At 39.7% G+C, this 20731-nt stretch overlaps 1 protein-coding gene across 1 annotated transcript in view; it reads right to left on the bottom strand.

Annotated features, from left to right (window-relative positions):
• Positions 1 to 20731, bottom strand: part of NFXL1 (nuclear transcription factor, X-box binding like 1) — an 80391-nt gene that overhangs the window by 47137 nt on the left and 12523 nt on the right. Inside the window, exons 11-15 of the mRNA XM_075566942.1 lie at positions 19232 to 19354; positions 16758 to 16848; positions 13790 to 13910; positions 10772 to 10931; positions 9979 to 10070 (exon numbers count right to left, since the gene is read on the bottom strand). Coding sequence (XP_075423057.1) covers positions 9979 to 10070; positions 10772 to 10931; positions 13790 to 13910; positions 16758 to 16848; positions 19232 to 19354 — 587 coding nt within the window. The remainder of the gene's footprint in view (positions 1 to 9978; positions 10071 to 10771; positions 10932 to 13789; positions 13911 to 16757; positions 16849 to 19231; positions 19355 to 20731) is intronic.

Raw genomic sequence — 20731 nt, 5'->3', positions numbered from 1 at the left:
TATAATAATATATATAATAATATAACATTTTACGTCTTTATCTTCTTCCTCATTCTGTGTAGTTCATTGAGAGAGGGGAGGTTTTGTGTAAATCATGACTGCACTTTAGATACACTTTACTGTACACACAGTTCACACAATGAACACATGATACCCCCCTCCCCCTTTCCATCCTTTTTCTCTCTGAAAAGACAAGAAAAAAATAGTGCAGTTATGTGCATATTATGGCATTGTGTACAGTATAGCTGCTCCATTTTGGACTACAGTATGCTGTTAGTACTGTCAAACTAGTCTATACTGTAACTACTGTATACTGTAACTACTGTTAAATACTTTGTAACCAGATGGCCAGTGCTGCTCTCAGGAAAGAAAAAATCTTTACCATACTTACCTGTATCATACAGTACTGTACTTGGTGTTCCTGTACTTACAGTACTATACCATACTACCTTCCTGATGCTTGCTCATTACGCTCGATCACAATGGGCAACACAGTCGCAATATGGTCAATATATTTATTGCATCGTTCCACGGTGAGTACATAGTTCCAAAAACTCATTATGCATTGCGCCAACTCATCCTTTTTGTAGGGTTTCACGACTTTTCGGATACTTTTTCCTGAAATCCGGGCCTGTTTGCGGCCCTCGAGGACTGGAGTTGTGCAGGCCTGACTTACTGTACTGTACACCATCCTACTGTAAATGTTTTGACTTTCTGTACTTTAATAAAGGAGATGCTGCGTGTTTTAACTTGTATTAATAAAGAAATGTTTTTACTAACATACTGTTGTACTGTAAATGTTTTGACTTTCTGTACTTTAATAAAGGAGATGTTGCGTGTTTTAACTTGTATTAATAAAGAAATGTTTGTTGTGCTGTAAATGTTTTGACTTTCTGTACATAAATGTTTTTACTAGCAGTACACCATACACCTGTTAATGTTTTGAATTGCTGTACACTTTTTGTACTTACTCCACCAATAAAAGAAAATGTTGATTTGTTTTAAATTGTTCCATTGTCTCCTTTTATACTGTAACAAAATACAGTGTTTCTAGAACATACAGTACAGTACTGTCCAGGCATACTGTACTGTATACTAGTCACAAGACTATTAAAACAATACATGCTGTACGGGTAGTAGAATACACATATGTACTGGAATACATTTAGAATAAATGCATACGTTTTATTTTTCGGGTTTATTATACAGTATATATATAAAAAAGTATTGTATACGGTCTGAAAACAACAGCATACTGTTTCAGGTTTTCTATGAAGCTCTCAGTTACAGTATTCTATCCTAATCAATAGCAACGGCCACTAAACTGTTGACTCCGGTACGTGGTTTTTTAAATCCGATTCAGCAATGTGCAGGCATTGTTACACAAAGCGATATTATCCATCGAAATCCCTCCATGTGCCGTTTTCCACATGAGATGACAAAGTTTTCTTTTCTGAGGAAAAACAAAAGTAAAAGTTTTACTGTAATGGTCAGACAGTCCTCTAAAGAAGTTCCCACAGTCAGTCCCACCAATAATTTTCTCGGGGGGCGTCTCCTGTTCAGATGCGCATGCGCCTACTGTCGATGTGATGACACGTATATACGTTTCAAGATGGTTCCAATGCGCATGCGCCTAGCTTTCCACCAATTGTTCAGTATCTACTGTAGAAGCTGCTCAGCCAATAATATTGCTTACAGGAGAATCGCTTGACTGTGCATTGATATTGATATTTCAAAAACAAAATAAAATACGGCAACATTACTCACCATAGACTTTGCCAATCAGCTGGCGCCGAGCCACTACCAGTCCCGTATTCTCGATTATACACATAGTTGACAGGTGACAGCGGGACTACTACACCTGTAGTTGACAGCTGATGAGGCTGGAAATCGCTTTGGTACATGCAAGCTTGCTGGAATCTGTACGCGAAATCCGGCTCAGGCTGCAGGTATCCGGGCGGGGACAGACAGCAAGGGTTGCTGGTCACCAGGTTTTCACTGACTGTCGGACCGTTACTGGAAGCTGGCGCTGTCGCATTGTTTGCTAGCGACTGACGTTTCTTAGTTGGTTTTAACATGACCTTTCCCCTTTTGAAGTCTCCATGATCAAAGGTACGGGAAAAATCTGGTGCTACACACCAATACCCTCCAATAACACCGGGATCAATATGAAAAAAACATGGATCGATACATAGCTTTTTCCTTATTGCACGCTCCCACAAATGAGCATCTGGTGAAAATTTGTAAAAGTCAGTTTTCGATAAAATACTGATAAATTTGAACAACTGTTGCCATCTTATCATCTGTTGCATTAATCGCGGCCCATATTAAATAAGCGTACGTTCTGTCGGGTTTTTGGAACATGGACTGCAGTTGTGCACTCATCTCGGAACTCTCAGGACAATAGAACACCAGACACTGCGCATTTAGTTTTTAATATGAAAAGCCTAAATTGATACATTATTGTAACTTCTTCAGTACCAAGGTCAATTTACAATAGACCACTGTGGTATTTTTTTAAACACCTGCAAGTCGACACATGACTGAAGCGCATGCGCATTACAATTCATGAATATCTGCCACCTGGCGAATACGCGAAAAATTGCAACCAATTAAATCCGAACCATTATCAATAAACACATCAACCGCGGGTGACGCCGGCATCAATGCAACATGAATGCGGCATGCACGCGGTGAAGTGCGTGGCATTCGGAAAAAATCCCCGAAAAAATTCGGAGATGTCGGAGAATAAAAGGGGCCGCGGCTGTGCCTACTATTTTGATGCCAATTGAAGCTACTCCAGTTTAAACAGTTCTAAGCTGTAAAATCAATTATGGTTGATTCACGGAGGTGTCTTACAGTTTAGCATGGATTAGTTAAAAAAAAATTTGGGCCCTTAATTCTCATGGAGGGAATGGGGGACGGAACCTATTCCCCCCTTCAGCCTTGGCATAAAATCACATATCTTCTTACACACCCGCCTGGAATCCTGGAAGGTAAGATACACTCTTACAAAACTTTAAGATGCTCAATTGTCACACAATACTGGACTCAAATATGAAGCAAACCTAAAGGACCATAGGATAAAAGCTGAAGAGTGAGAAGGGAAATGGTCATGCATGGCAAGAGTTAAGTAAATACCAGAAGTATTCTAGGTACCAACAAAAAGCATGTAAATGAACACCAAAACCAGGGGTTATGCACTGAAGGGAATGGAAGTCTATATACTGTTAACCTTATTCAAAAGTGAAATGCCAGAAAAACGAGGATCCTACAGATCAACCTCTTTCATGATGGACAGCCACTGGTCAGAGGAGCTCACCATTTACAAAAATACACCATATATGTCAGAAATCACCACCTGATGAATTTTGGGCAGGAAACAAATGATGCTCATCACCTGTCTTGTCCTCAGGATTACAAATATGAATAATGACATGCTAGACAAATTACTACATCTAAATCCACCAATGTATCCCAACGGGTGTCCCCCTTATCTCATAAGAAACTTATTTGATGTGATCACCAACTTAAAAAAAATTCACCCATAAAAATAATTTATTTGTAACTTTTTTGGTTCCTTTGGAAATGAAGAAAAAGTTTATCTTTTCAGTTACTACACTGAAAGGCTGAATGCCTGTCTAATCAACTGGCTTCTGAATCCTTGTCCATAAATACTTCCTATCAAATGACCAAATATTGCAAGGGGAGAGCATATCCGGGGTGATAAAAGTGATATCAATCCCCTGGCCAGTTTCAGCTTTTGTTCATGTGAATGTGCTCACAGGTTATATTTGTATTTGCTTACACTGTATGGTGGAGAGTTTGTGTCACTTTTTTTTTTAATCTACCATAAATTACATACCGTGATTGCAACCTATTTCCAGCTTCCCGTTGCAAAGTCAGTATAACCAACCTCACACGGAGGAGACACAAAAACTGGAAACAGCTGTCTGTCTGTGAGTGGGCTTACTGGCTATGCACTTCTTTAATCCAGGCTGTGCTGAAAAACCCTGTAATACGGCAGGCATACCATTTATAGGGATCCATGTTAAAGTGGACCTGAAGTAAAAGGGTACATACGGAGCTCAAGTGCATGTTATTTCCCAGAATCCTTTGCTTAAATGGAAGCACTGTATGCCAAGAGAGTTAATGGTGAAAAGCAGAGTTGCAGACCTGTCTGAGATATGTTAATGTGCTCACAAGTGAGATTATTATTTGCTGTGCATCTTTTGGTTAACAAAGCTACTTCAAACATATTGGTATTACGTAAAGGTATGTGTTTTTTTATTTATTTTTTAAAACAGAATTAAATTATCCAGATGTAACCATTTAAGGGGTTTATTAAAATTGGTTTATCGTTGTCGCAGCAGAGACTGCTCCCTTAAACTAATCTTATCCTTTCATTCCACGTCAGACATACACGCGTAATCTCAAAAGTATTTGGGGAAAGGATATCAGCAGATAACTGTCAAATAAAGAACTGTGCGCCCAAAATAACATCTCTCTTTGTCAATAGAAGTAATTCAGTAACATATACAAAGGCAACAAACATTCTAACCAGTGTTTGGAAGGGGTATGAAATTGGATATGTATCACACTTGTTATGTCTCTGACCACAATTCCAATCTTTTGGAGGAGAATGGAGATCAACTTCAGTTATAACAGCATATGCTTTTTGCTTACGGCTATTATGACAATAATGTACAGAAAAATCAAACATTACAGATTATAGAAGATACAGATCTTGAAACAAAACAATTAGGAGACAATTAGATTTGGCAACATAGGACTACAGTACCTCTTTTCTCGTTTCTTTTCAGCCTCCACTTCTTAAAAATAAGTTTGTGTGTTTTCTTACAGTTCATTTCAAGTTTGTTATATATATGTAAAAAACAAGTTATATGTACCTTATTATTTAAATTGTGTACCCAAGTCGCACTTCTTGTGCTATTTAGTATTAAACCAAAAACTGCGCTAAAAACATTTTTGGATCTAAATATAAATCCATACTGCATCTGGAAACATTAAACAATCGTGCTGAATAGACACCAGTATGGGGTTCCACTTGTCAAAGAAAGAACGCCAGACATTTCATCATCATAAAAAATCCTTCTTAGTAGGAAGCAATAAAAACATGGAAAGGATATTAAGGTAACACGAACCAGAGTCGAATAAAAACAATCCCCAAAGTCTACTATAATGCAAAGAACATGTAACAGCGAGATCTTTCTTCCAAACTGGTGACAAAAGAATGTCAAATGAGGACAGAAGAAATAATTAATGGTGAAGAGCAGTGAAATAACTTACTATGAAATATGAATATGAGTCGGCATTCATTTCAACTAACTTGAATGGCAGTTAACTGTGGGTCAGGGATGCGTTATCCCGCATCAGTCCTATGTGAATCTCCTCCCCCTTGGAGAGCAAAGCTGAATATGGAAATGTTGTTTGGGAAGCCCTGAAATAGCAACTGTAGGAAGCCATGGGAGCACAGATACTGAACACAAAGGGTTATTTGGGAAAATAGTTCCAAATACAACAGTGAGCCTAGAGAGAGCAGGTACATACAGGCAGTCCTCGTTTTACAACGCTTCGTTTTACAAGGAATGGCTTATCCAACGCTATGCAATGCATACCTATGTTCATTTTTACAACGCCAAAACGGCTTATCCAACGCTCTTACGACACTTTGCAAAGTTGTTTATGTGTATATAATATATATATTATTATATTATATTAAACTATATAATATATATTATTATATTTTATGTTATATTATATATATATATATAATACAGTATATACACTATATAATGTATGTATGTGCTGCGTATCTTATTGCCTGCGTAAAATATTTGGTGTATTTTAGTGTTAAAAATGCCTTCAGGAACGGAACCTTTCATTTAAACAGTGTTCCTATGGGAAAACGTGTTTCGCTATCCAATGCCATTTTGAGTAATGCAATGTGTCGGATAACCGAGGACCGCCTGTACATACAAGCTAACTGTCTCAGTGCCGCAGTAAAAGCAAAATTCTAATAAAAATGAACATCCTCCCCAGACTGCTTTATTATTTCCAGACCCTCCCAATTCATATCCCAAGAGGGGAATTTAGAGCCCGTCATAATTGGATTTTCAAGTTTATTTGGCTCAGATAAAGACCCAGAGTTGCCAGGCCTGTACTTTTATTTTCAAGATCGAGAGGGGGACTGGGTGTCCCAGATGTACTTAAATATTATTATGGGGCCCAACTGTGCCAAATAGTTCTCTGCTGAATCTGCCATCCAGCAAAAGTCTGGAATGCAATCGAAACAAAATATTCTGTGGACTGCCCGATCCCATTGTCTCTCTGGGCACCGGAGAAAAAAAAGTCTAGGCCCGAGACACCCGGAGCTAGGACCATTGAGATTTACACTAGGCATGTGGGCCAAGACTAAAACAAAATTTAAATTAACGTCAAGTGCATCGCCACTCATTTTCCTTTTCAACAATACAGATTTTCCACCAGGAATGGGCTCAGGATTTTTTTTTAACAACGTAAAAATAAGAATATCAGAAGGATCGGAAACCTTCTTCATAGGGGGAAATCGTTAAGCCTCAAAGCGCTTAGAACCAAATTCTATGTTCCAGACCTACCTCTCTTCCAGTTTCTTCAGATGTGACATTTTCTCCTATCTATCTATGGGAAGTTGGAGTTATCTAGCTTCAAAGCATTGTGTAAAAAAGAAATCTACCAAAAAGGTTTAATTACTATGATATGTGCAGGGTTGGAGTCTGCGGACAATACTCCAGATCACGGATATATGACCAAATGGACTAAAGATCTAGAGATAGACATCGACAGAGAGGACTGGGAGGACATTTGGGATAATGCAGCCAAAACTTCCATGTGCACGATTACAAAAGGAAAATATACAAAATTATTTATCAATGGTATCTCCCACCAATGAGATTGAAGCAGATTTTCCCGGAGGCCTGGGATCTCTGCTGGAGGGCCTGCAGACAGGTGGCAGATATGGTCCACATCTGGTGAAGCTGCCCAGCAATTCAAAAGTACTGGAAAGTAGTTCAGGGGATTATCAATGAGACGACCGGCCTTGAAATCCCCTTAGATCCTTTGATTTATCCACTGGCTAAACCGGTGGAGGGGGCGAGCCATACAGCTAAACGATTAATATTACACATCCTAACCGCCGCTTGATGTGCAATAGCAGCAGCTTGGAGAAGCCCACTACCAGGTCAAGGGTAATACACAGAATTAAAGAGGTAATGCTAATGGAAAGGTTGACTGCCTTTCTGAAACATTCTATAAGATCTAGGACCCATGGCTGAAAATCCAGTAGTACGATAATAAATGTTACACAGGAGAATTGCTTAGAGAAATGCTTAGTGCAGGAATCAATCTGACTTTGAAGTAGATAGCTGCACCTGGATAAACATTACCGTCAAATGCAAGAAGTGAGGGAAGTTGACAGACAATAGGTTTATTTACTTCACACCCTGATAGTAAAAAGTATTTTGTTTATTATCAGGGACTTCAAAACAAGACTTGTGTTTCCTGAATTAACATTTAGACCCCAGGGGAAATAGCTGCTATCATTATTGTTGTCAAAATAACTCAGCTAGCCCAAAGTCTTGAGAAAGCAGAACATCGCGAAACGATCGTCGTCGGGGCTATTTTAACTTTGGCAGTGTCAGTAATATTTCATCCTGATAGATACTTACTTTCATTATGGCTGCGATTTTGAGGTGGATGGCTCGTAACGCCATCGATATAGCTTGATAGCTTACATTGCGCTCTCCTTCTAATACCCAACGGAGGCTATTCAGAGGAACTTTCACAAGTTAGCAGAATTGCTACAACAGCAGCTCGCATGCAGGTAGTACCTCCGTCAGCCAAACAATATAATGCGATCTGAATCCCCACTATAGAGGTTCAGAACTGATATATTTCATAGCTGCAGCAATCTGTTAATTTCTCATATATAGTGAATCCTGACTACTCCTATATAGAGCAAGAACCTCACCTCAATATCGGATGAGACTTACCATTCACAGCCCTACACCATCTTATTCCTCTCCCTGGCTAAGGGGAGAATTCAAGTAATGATCTATACTATTATAGTAATTTGACACTGCCACTTTGAGACCTTAAATAAAGTCTATGATAGCAACTTGCAATATAAGGCATTGTGTCAGCTACTAGACACATAGTGTCATGATGTATTTTAATACTTACCCTCTTTTCATGCACCATTTATTTTAAAATCAATTAAATAAAAGATATTTTTAAGATTGCCATATAACATTAGTGATATTGAGTGCTATTATTTACTGAGTTCTTTTTTCTCTTTGGTGTATTGCTTACTACAATTCTCAGTTCAGCACCTTATCTATAATACTCTATTGATTAATTAGCTGAGCAGAGGTTCACCTACTCTCCCTTCCTCTCCCCCTCTCTCCCACGGTATATCATTATTGTTGACCTGTCCACCAATTATTGCCATCATATAATAGATCAGGTTTTCCCATCAACCTCAAAGAGAAACACACATCATTTATCAAAGAGAAACACACATCATTTAGTTTGAGTATCTTTCCCAAACCAAATCAGAACCTCCTGCATGTTCAGCTATTGGTTTAGAAACACATTTAAACCAGACAGAGTATTAGTTAGTAAGATTTTGGAGGAGGGAGAAAGGAGAGAAGGAGATTTTGGAGAAAGAGCTATTGGAATTCCAATACATCAGAGAAGGTAATTATGATCATAATTCTTGCGCACACACACACACACGTGTTTTAGATCAATGTATGTTTAGATAGGATAAACTGTATTGTTTTGTTAGGTCTGTAATAAGTACAAACCTTATAAGGAAATATAATTAGTACAACTGTGTAAATTATTATATTTTGTTGCTGTTCTAATAAATTACTATTTATCTGATTGAAGCCTATCTATCGTGTCAGTAAACTCTCATAAACCAGGGTGTGCATGTGTGAATGTATTTCCTACTGGAACCCATATCTACATGTCTATTTCCTTAAAAAATAGTTTTGCACATATTATTAAATTAATTCTTATAAACCAGCAATACTTTTATAGATGAATACTTTATAAATCCATCTATATTTCTATTGTCTGGATAAGGTTAGACATATAGTCTCCCTAGTTAATTCTTATAAGCCAGCAATACTCATATAGATGAATATAAATACATCAGTATTTCTATTTCTGGATAAGGCTAAACATTAAAAATCGGTAACATAAGTAAAGTATGGTAAAGAGAAGGGTGGGTTTGTGGAGGGCGAGACAGAGCCGAGGAAGTGAAGCCTAGAGTTTGAGATAGGGATCATACAAACAATAAGAGACAGTGGTTGGTACCACCCCAATATTATTTTTTTATGTATAAAATATGCTGTTCAAGCCTATGACTATACGGGGTTCCATGTTACCCTCATGTAAGAACTGTATTTATCCATGTTTAAAACCCTAATAAAAAATTATTCGTAACACAAAAAAAAAAAACAACACAAGCAAAATTCTGTGGCGCAGACACAGCGATTGTGCTTTCAAATGGGATCCTTCGGTGCCGTGAACACTGAGGTCACGTGGCCGCGGCACGGAAGACAGCTAGATTAGGGGTGTGTCTGTGTGTACATACATACGCATGTTCTTGTAAAGCGCTACGTAAAATTGCAGCGCTTTACAAGAACAAACAATTATTATTCTCGCACGCGTGCCTTAAAATACCGATGCACGCTTCAACACTTTGTAGACAGAATCAAATGCTTTTATTCGTAATCTACAAATCCTAAACCGAGTGGCAGATCGTATTCATTACTCCGGAAAATCGCTTCTTGAACGCCTTGGATGTGGTCCGTAAATGCATACGCACATACACGTGTTACTAGTTACTTTTTTCTAGTGCAGAGACGGTTTAGCACATAACCATACACATTTTTGCTTGATACTTACGTTGGTATGGGAGCCTGGCAGGGAGGGCAGGGTAGTGCTTTCTGAACAAAGGCTGGCTCAGAAGGTTGTTCCCATGGACCTGCTGGCTGAGGCTGAAGAAACAAAAAAACGACATTACGGTCATCTGAGGAAATACATGCTTAATGCTAATATTAGAAATCTGTGGTTGAAATGAAATCTGCCTTCTTTCAGTGATCCCATAATTAGGAAACATAGAAATCTTAGGGCAGATCTTGTGACTACTGTCCATTTTCTGCTAAAAGCCCTGAAGTCAGCAAAAGAATAAGCAGATAAATAGTCATCTGCATACACACACATTCAAAGCCCACAGGAAATCCAGAGTGTCACATTTACCTATTTCTATAAATATCTCAGCAGACATTTAATATGCGAGATAACAGAAATTCTCCATAGTTCATTCTGGGGCAAATGCAGTCATAATATGTATCCGTACTTTTAATGGTATTGGTCTGCTGATGGTGCAGATGCAATACTTAAGGAGTTTAGGAAATAAAAACCAGGAGTATTATGAATTATTATCTTGTTCAGGATCAAATCAAGTTTTCAGAAATGTCTGTGCAATGGAAAGCTCACGCTTTTATCCTTTTTATACTCGGTCAATAGTGATGCAGACTATAGTGAAATCTGCTGTATACCTTGGGCCCACTTTGGGTTACAATGTCTTTTCTGCTGTGAGAAATGTACCGGTTAAATAAAGCCATAAGTCTGGTACAAGCAAAACCTCAGAGAAAGTTTCACGAACCAATACCATTACCATTGACTGGTGCCTTACCATGCCTGTCTGCTTTACAAGCGCCTCGTCATGGCAGGAGATGGGGCATAAGTGACCACACTTGTGCAAGGTTTTCTGGCAACTCTGTCGACACGGAGGACAGGGACCGAAGTGGCATCTGTGTCGCTCACGAACCTCGTGGTGACAAGTAGGTGGCCGACTAGAGAGGGAACCAGAATTATACACAATGTGAGACATGAAATAGAAAACATGATCATTCTTTCCTGCTGAAGATGCATGATGTGTTTCTCAATATGTTGCATGCAATCCCAGCTGTGAAAGAATTAAAGTGCATTTCAGCAGGCAGAGCATACGTCACATGTCACATGTCACAATACACTGACCATTGGAATTTTATTAGAACATTACTTCAGGTACACACCAAAACAAGGGCTCCAGCACACACTGATTAATAGAGAAAACAAGAGAGTCACGGAATAAGCCAAACATTTAATAGCGGTAATAATAGAACAATAGATTTGGAAATATGGAAATATGGAAATGATACACGACTATAAATGCAGAATATATGGATCTTAAAAAGCACAAGAGTAGGGGGGAGAGACACAGGGAACGGGAGTGGGGGAAAAAACACTAAACGAAAAACTGCAAACAAATAAACATAGAATAAGACAATGGGGGCGGGTAAGAGGGGCAACGTTTCAGGGTAACAACCCTTTCCTCAGGCCCATTCCCTTGGGTCCAACGGAACCACAAGGTACTTCCCTTAACCCTATCCCCCCCTACAAGACACAAAGTAGCCAAATAAGAATTAGCTCAGAATCAAGCCCTGGTCAGAAGTCCCCAGTACAGTATATGCAAGAGTGTATACAAACTCAAACCGTCCTTTAAGTGGGATTAGCAGGCTTCTGTCCTCTCTCAGATTCAAAGGCAGGAGAAAGAAAGAGAGAGAGAGAGAAAGAGAGAGAAAGAGAGAGAAAGAAAGAGAAAGAGAGAGAAAGAGAGAGAAAGAGAGAGAAAGAGAGAGAAAGAAAGAGAAAGAGAAAGAGAAAGAGAAAGAGAGAGAGAGAGAGAGAGAGAGAGAGAGAGAGAGAGAGAGAGAGAGAGAGAGAGAGAGAGAGAGAGAGAGAGAGAGAGAGAGAAAGAGAAAGAGAAAGAGAAAGAGAAAGAGAAAGAGAAAGAGAAAGAGAAAGAGAGAGAGAGAGAGAGAGAGAGAGAGAGAGAGAGAGAGAGAGAGAGAGAGAGAGAGAGAGAGAGAGAGAGAGAGAGAGAGAGAGAGAAAGAGAGACACAGAGAGAGGGAGAGCCTGATAATCCCACTTAAAGGACGGTTTGAGTTTGTATACACTCTTGCATACTGTATACTGTGGACTTTGGACCAGGGCTTGATTCTGAGCTAATTCTTATTTGGCTACTTTGTGTCTTGTAGGGGGGGATAGGGTTATGGGAAGTACCTTGTGGTTTCGTTGGACCCAAGGGAACGGGCCTGAGGAAAGGGTTGTTACCCTGAAACGTTGCCCCTTTTACACTCCCCCATTGTCTTATTCTATGTTTATTTGTTTGCAGTTTTTCGTTTAGTGTTTTTTCCCCCACTCCCGTTCCCTGTGTCTCTCCCCCCTACTCTTGTGCTTTTTAAGATCCATATATTCTGCATTTATAGTCGTGTAGCATTTCCATATTTCTGTGATACCTATTGTTCTATTATTACCGCTATTACATGTTTGGCTTATTCCGTGACTCTTTAGTTTTCTCTATTAATCAGTGTGTGCTAGAGCCCTTGTTTTGGTTTATATGATCTGCAGTGGGGTTGTTTGGGCCCACTTTGTTCCGTTTGCACCCTGTACTTCACGATTTTTTTATTCATTATTTAGTGTGCTGTCTATTATTGTTTATACACTATTACTTCAGGTACGTGTCATCAAGTGCAAGTTTCCCCAAAAGGGAACTGAACTTACAATCTGACTGGAAGAAACATGCAGAGCCCAAACTAATAAGCAATTATACATTTAAAGCAGCAATCCCTTCAAACCAACTCCCACCCCACCCTTTTTTCCCTGCCCTTTCATCAGAAGAAAGAACCACTATATTTTCAGCTTTAAGAACTCCCTCATTTCCCTAGATACTTACTAGTGAAATTACCAGTATTGCTTCCTAGTTTTTAAAGGGGATTTAAATAGTCTTTCAATAGGTGGCTTCCTTTTAGCCCAAAATTAGTCAGCCATTTTGTTTTCCATGGAGGGAAATTTAAACCCTATAACTTTACCGGTATGTATTTCGGGAACCAACGAACCCCATAAAGCTTGAAATGGCGCCCTGGGGCTTTAGCCACGTGCATGAGGGATTGCCATTTTAACTTCCAGGTGACAAAGTGAAATGGAGAAAGTTCTGGTGAAAACCTAAAGACTAAAAATATATTTTAAAACAAGACAAATAAAACCCCATACAATTAAAGTTTATTATTCAGTCTTAAGATACACTGTTGAACAGAGTAAAGAAAGTGATACATTAATGGTACTAGAGGTTGGCAAGATTCCATAATCCCTAAAGGAACATTCCAAGTTCAACGCCCCCTTTTTTCAGCATGGCTGGGAAGCAGGGTGTCACCAAAGCTTGACAATGTTAATTTTACTACCAGGGACCCCTTACGTCATGCAAGCCAATTTAAACTCCATTTGGTTTTCCCTGGAGGGGGGCACCTGGCAGCACTTTCTTCGGTAATCAGGGGTAGCCGAAATTGACACAGTTCAGCTCCGAAGACCTCCTGCTTTCCATGCATGTTTTTGTATATAAAAGGGGGAGGGGGTCTATTTTCTATATAGGGGGAACGGATCCTTTAAAAATTGTTCTGAAAATAGGTGTTAATAAAAATAATATATTAATAGCATTGAAAAGGTAAAGGTTCTTGACAATGACCAAGCAATTAACCTACTGGGATAAAGGGCCGACCAGCAGGTGCATGAAAAAGCAGAACATTATTGTGGCACAGCGCATTTTAACGTGAATATTTGTATGATGATATTTTAAAGGCTTTAAAACATAGGTGTAAAAATGCACCAACCTGCAGACCGCCTTGCACTTTGGTGGCTTAGTGGTACGTTCTCTCCCACACAGCACAGTCAGTACAGTTTTGCCACAATTACACTTCACATCAACAGTCTCTGGACATGGATAGCAGATGCCTGTCATTTTACACAAAAACAAACATGTTTTAACATCGAGAACGTTAAATTGTTTTATTGAATGTAACTATGCGAGTAAACCTAGCACACATGTAAAGGTAACACAGACGCATTTCTAAAACACAACTGGTAGTAACTTTATTGCCCGGATGGATTACGGGAATACATGGCTGCGATACTTGCATCCTATTGTAGGTACAGCAACACACACTTTAGAGACTGCCCAGTGTCACTCTAGACCAGGTCTTTTAACACATTTCTATTTAAGGGATCAGTCCCAAGGCAAAACACGGCAGTGAAATAAAATTAGGTTTATTCGGATAAGACCTCAAGACACACAAAGGAACACAAAATACAGGGAATATACACACTTCCTGGGGTCTGTGGGTTGGGATCTAGCCTTTCCTAGTTACATACATGTCCTGTATGATGCACAGATATCATGGTTTGTCTGCTTGCACTGCAAAGTGCTGCTAACCATGCAGCATAAGGGTTAATGCACACAGAAAAAGATGATCTGGCTAGAGCTTAGTGTAAGCCCTCCTTGGTATTTAGTAGGGGGCCCATAACTTGCTTACACGTTGCAAAGACTTAACTGGGGGGGTGGGGGGGAACATTCTGTAAAACGGAAAAATAAGTTACTGATGTTCATTGTTCCCTCCAGAAAACACAACACATCCCGTTATAACGCAGAATATCAGAGTATCAGTATTTATATTGCATATAGCCCAAAGACTTCAGAGGCACTAACACGTGTCTTTCAATCTGGTATACATGACAATATCTGCGTTAATAATGCAGTGTTAAAGTCATATTTATCATCATTAAGACCACAAACCAACATTGTTCGCATATGCAAGCTCTGTGCTATTTTAGTTAATCAGCTCACATGATTTAGTCAGATCAATAGAAGGTCAGTTACATAAATATGTAGGTTTTATAAAACTCTGTTTTAGACAAATATCAGAGTCATTGCGACTTTGTGGGAGTGATCTGCGGTTATTAGGAATTTCAGCCTTGTGACATTTGTAAGAGATGCCGTTATTTCGGTTATCATGTTTAAAATGCAAATGAATTAGCAGCACTGCACAAAAGCTCAAAGAATATCCATGTTCATCATAACCTTTCAAATGATTAATTTCTGGACTATTTTGCAATCAATCTCAAAGGACCATAAATAAAGGCCAGGGTGCCTTTTGAAATCGCTAATCTTCAAAACACACACACACACACACAAACACACACACACACACACACACACACACACACACACACACACACACACACACACACACACACACACACACACACACACACACATTTTGGATATAATAAATTAACTTTATTTATTTTGCTGTGTGTGGGTGATGTTCCGGTATTATAGATCACATGTGATCTAATCACACGCACGCACACGGACACGCACACGCACAATTGTCTGAATTCTTGATTTTTCCTAACGTTTTTTCTGCTAGACAGTCTGTTGCAAACAGCTCAGCAGAACCTAACAGTGTTAACAAGCAGAGGGATACAAAGGAAGCACAAACCCTCTTAAGGCTGCGCCCATACAGGCATATGTGGAAGTGCATGCACACCGCTACTAGGTACTGGAGGGGGTAACCATGGTCCCCCCCCTGGTGGCGCATGATGTCATCACGCGCTGGCGTCCTGACGTCACAATGTGGGCGTCGACATCCAGGAGCATGGCAGCAGTAATCGTGGAGGGGTGAATACCTATCAGTGTATATATATAGTGGTGATTTATGTGTATCCTGTAGCCCTCTCCTTGATAAAGGCAATTTTTGCCGAAACGTTGGACCCTTTGGTGGCACAATAAATTTCACCTTCAGAAGACCGTGTGCCTGCTTCCATTCTTTTGCTGCGCACATACAGGGGCAGACCATCAGTCTGCCTAAAGGCAGTTATCGCGTCTATACAGCGTGCGGGCGCGGAAGCACGAAATCAGTAAAAACTGATTTTTCGCGCGATAGGGCGGTCACGTGAGCGATTTGCCCAACGAGGGTGAACCAGCTCTGTGACGTCACTGGCCCGCCCATAGACACGCCCCCGGACGGCACGCGTACTAAGGCCAGGGAAAGCACCCGCTTTCCCTCAGCCTCCGCATGGCTGCAGTGTCTCTGGACGCAGCCTAACGGTGACACAAACAAGAGATCAGCAAACCATCATCATGTATTAATTTAAACCTTCCAGTAGTTACTGGAGAACCAGAACAAAATGCAAATTATGACATTTCATCAAGGAAGTGGTAAACTGAATAATCTTATGAGACAACTATTGGGTTCCCCCAACCTCACCCCCCACACCCCCACCCCGCCACACACACACACACAATGCTGGCTTGCCAGGTGCCAGAACAATGAGAATAAACAAAACATCAAACTGTCAATGCCAGGGGTGACCAACTTTAGTCCTCAAGAACTACAAACAGGTCAGGTTTTAAAGATACCCCTGCTTCAGCACAGGTGATCCAATCAGTGGCTCAGTCATTGCCTTGGGCCTTCAACACTTCCAGCAAGGGCATTATTGGTCATAGACTGAAGCAGGGATATCCTTAAAACCTGTCCCTTGAGGACTGGCGTTGGCCACCGCTGTTCTATGATCACGATCTAGTTAATAAAAGCGGTGTACAGACGATCTTAAAAACTTTCATTGTCACTTAGTAGCACTTCAGGCAGCTGTGTGTAAGCGTTAGGTTTTTTTTTTCCCTTCTGACAGAAGAAGAAAAAGCAGAATCTTCAGGCAAAAGGAAATAATTAAACCTTTTAAACAATAACAATAATAAAAAAATTAAAAAAAGATAATAATTGACGTGATGTTTCTTCTTACCTCTGTGACACCCCGATGGGCACTTGTGATTGCGACATCCTAACGAACGCCCGCACTGCTGATCGCATGCCGGGCAGTTTCCAGAACAGCACTAAAAACAAAGCGGGAAGGCTGAATTCCATGCACACGGCCGGTCCTGCATTATATCACCTCTAGCCATTTGAAATCTATTAAAATTTAAACTAGCGGACAGTCTTCCAAAATGTGTTGCTATAAGAATAGTATACCTTTAATTCCTCCACCATTTAAAAAAATTAATTAGTGATCAGTTCAGCACTATTGTTTTTAACCCGTTTTTATTTAGTCTCTTTTTTTTAAATAATATGTTTGTTGTGATATTGCATTGTTTGTTTTTTGCATGGGACACTTCGTATATTTGGTTATATAGCGTGATTTAATGGTTAATTTATTTACCAGCAGGTGAGAATGGGATGTTCGCCCCAGTCATCTTATAGCCAATCAGATGGTATCTTAACCTATATAGGAATGGTCTCATGAGTAGGGAATTCACTCTTTGATAAAGTCCACATCCGGACGAAACGCGTCAGAGTTTGTTCTTGCTGATGTTCACACTGTTTATTTAATAAAGTTTTTTATTTTTTCTATATGCGTTTGGCTGATTGGAGGAGCTGTGACCGCCGTGTCACCTGTTTTTTCTTCCCTCCAGCACAGGGAAGACTGCTAAAGAGCATGTGGAATGAGGGACAACATCAGAGAGCCAAGCAGGTTTAACTAAATGATAGTATTTTGTCCTCTTGAGCTATTGTATTTTTAAAAAAAATCATGTTTTCTTCTCTAGGTTACCATGGTACCTTTAGACTGCTCTGGGGAGAGCTGCATTTTAACCTTCCAGACACCTGGTTTGGCAAATACTTATATATCTTCTGAATGGAGAATCAGAGTTTAAAAATAAAATGCAAATAGCGATAAGCACAGGACTTACCGGTGTTTTCTCTACAGAAGGCGATTAAACCCCTTTATTCACTAAACAGCAGCAATTTATGGTGCTACCTTCTAGTGAATAAACTTAGTTGGAAAATATTGTTCTAAAACTCTAAATACCAAGTCAAAGGATGTTTAAAAAAAATTTTTTTTAATATGTTTTAAAGTTAACCACTTGGTGCAATAAAATTCCAAGATACCTAAACCAGGCACGAGATACCGTTTTTTTATTTCAGATTAGAAGCCCAATGCAGTTGGATTTGTGTATATCAGATATCGATGTATACTGTGTACACCTGCCAAACAGCAATAAGACACTATATATTGATTCAGAGAGACAGCAGAGACAATGCAGTGTATTGAGGGGCTTTCCATACTTTCAGAAGTGAAGGTGTCCCTTAGCACATCTCTTAAATAGAAATTGCAGCCCATGATTTGATTGCATATAAAAGTACTGGAGTGGAAATGGAAAGATGCTAACATTTTGCAACACACACTTCATTATATGATAGGGGAGCACCAATGATTTGCTTCTTTAATAGAATGTCCACCCTGTTAGACCATTGAATGAAGGAAAATAATAATGCAGAACACATCATGTAAACGGTTGGAGTTAAATGTTTGCCCAGACGGCATTACAAAAAAATAAAATAAATAGTAGCAGCCATTTTCAAGAGAAAACATCTTGAAAAGCACTAAAACATGAAGCTACATGTGCTAGTCTTTATTGAAAAGGATTTATTAGAAAAAGTATGTCCCGTCTATATAAGAAGCGTTGCTGCAGCTCTCCTTGGGTGTGGCGAATGAATCCCAAAGTTACAGGTTGAACACTTTTCAATGTGTAAACACTACATATTGGAAGGAAACCCCACTGAATAGTGTGCCGGGTGGATTTCATTATTTTTACATTAACTTAGAAAACAAATGTAAGATTTTTCACAGCCATGTGTCTGAGCATCTGACCAGCAAAGAGCGATTACTTTGATGCTACTGCACTGCAGACAAGTAGAGGTTATGGGGGGGGGGGGGGCGCTCGCTCCCTGCTTAACCGCAGCCTTACTGTATGTCTAACGCCTACTGTATTTATAAAACTACAATTCCTTATTTTTTTTCCCCCATCCTTATTATGCACATCCCTTAAAAACGGCAAGTTTGGAATTAATACAGCTTCCCCCCCTACCTTGTTTGTAACAAAGCGAAGAATGTATTGTAACATTATGTAAAACTGTTGCCAGACACTTTAATTTCGGAAACAAAAAAGTAGCAGAGAATACTGTCACTATCGCAAATCCAAATTCGGACTACACCTAAAACAAGCAGACTTCAAGGTAGTAGCTCTCTTTCTGCTTCTTGTAGCTATAATTCATTCTAAATGAAGCACATACTGTACTCATCAATGTCTAGGTTATCAGGGCACAGTCAAAGGCATAACATGAAACGGAGTTGTAAAGTCCGCAAGGCATGAAGTATGACGTATACTAAAAATATTACACACAGAACTGTATGTTTCATTTAATCCCTATCACACATACCTTTCTTTTGCACTGATGTCTCTGGCAATCCCGAGTTTTGGCACATTTGCTTTCACATAGGTAAGGCTTATGACAAGGCATCCGCTTCGTGTGTTTTCCACAGCGACATTGCTTTTCAACTTCCTGCACGCACAAATAATTAAAATATTGCTCAGCAGTCATGTTTCCTGTTTGTTATCCCTAAGGGCATTTTTTAAAAATAATTTACTGGTCTTGTATTTTGGGAGCCTGTTTCAATCAATTCATAACTGCGCTGAAATAATATCAGTCCTCCAGGTCACCGGCACCCACTACGGAGGTAAGGAACTCCAGGTGGAGGGGTTCTCTGAGGTGAAATGTCCGGGGCTCAGCTCCGGAGACCCCCTGCTTCAATCATGTGAAATATAATAATAATAATAAAAAAAAAAGTGCTGGGATTGCCTCTTTAAATGGGCTACTTCTGTCTATGTGTGAATGGCATTATTAAAAAAAGACACACACACACACACACACACCGTGATAAGCCACTAAATTGAGCAATTTGGCACACAAATCACATGATGATGTAAACCTGCGACTCCATTTGTTTGAATGGAGCCGCAGCAAATGGTAAGTTAACGTTTGCGGGAGCGGTAACATGTTATCGTGCAATATCTGGTGCAATATGGTCTGCTACATCTGTAGCTTAGTGGCTGTGTCGGCTCCTTGTGGCAAGTTTCGCTTCACACACCAAAATTAGATTGTAAGATCTACAGGGCAGGAACGCACTGTGCCTTCCAAAAGCATATATACAACATACATACATCACTTATAACACATTTATTCTTCCACTTGTTCTGTGTGTTTATTATGATACCATCTATTGTATCCTTTATGTCACTGGGCACTTTTTAACATCCCTGCGCAATTTATTGTATTGTCACCACTGGAGCGCCGGGTGAATATTTGGTCACATACATACACAAAAGAAGCAAACATTATTACACATACATATACAATTGCATCGTTATAATTATTGCTATATCTGTCTGAAAAAAGTTCTACACCATCTCGAGTTACACAGAAACAAATTAAATTGCACAGCTGTGACTTCCTCTTTCCAGCAATCTTGCTTTACGGTAGAAGAACACAAAACCCCAGCCAGCTCTTTTTGGGATCCCCTGAGCCCCCACAAAATATATGAATGTATTTAAGTGTCAAAATGGAGTGCTATTGAGCGTGGCATATGTATACAACAGACGACAGAGAAGCCCAATGCTACATCCAACATGACAGAAACACACAGTAAAATACTTATATATTCTCTTGAAAAAGGGTCATTTAGTTTAACCCTTTGGCCAAAGCGTTGGAAGCTTGCGAGCTTTACGGTATAAGCCCAACAAAAAGTAGCAGTAAAGTGCTTGGTCGCATGTTCCTTCAAAAACATGGTGACAAACGTCACCCAGATCAGGGGTACCAAACTCCAGTCCTCAAGGGCAACCAACAGGTCAGGTTCTCCGGATATTCCTGCTTCACCATAGG

The sequence above is a fragment of the Ascaphus truei genome, chromosome 1 (assembly GCF_040206685.1).
Source record: "Ascaphus truei isolate aAscTru1 chromosome 1, aAscTru1.hap1, whole genome shotgun sequence".
NCBI classification, from domain to species: domain Eukaryota; kingdom Metazoa; phylum Chordata; class Amphibia; order Anura; family Ascaphidae; genus Ascaphus; species Ascaphus truei.
This window is presented reverse-complemented; position numbering and strand designations above follow the sequence as displayed.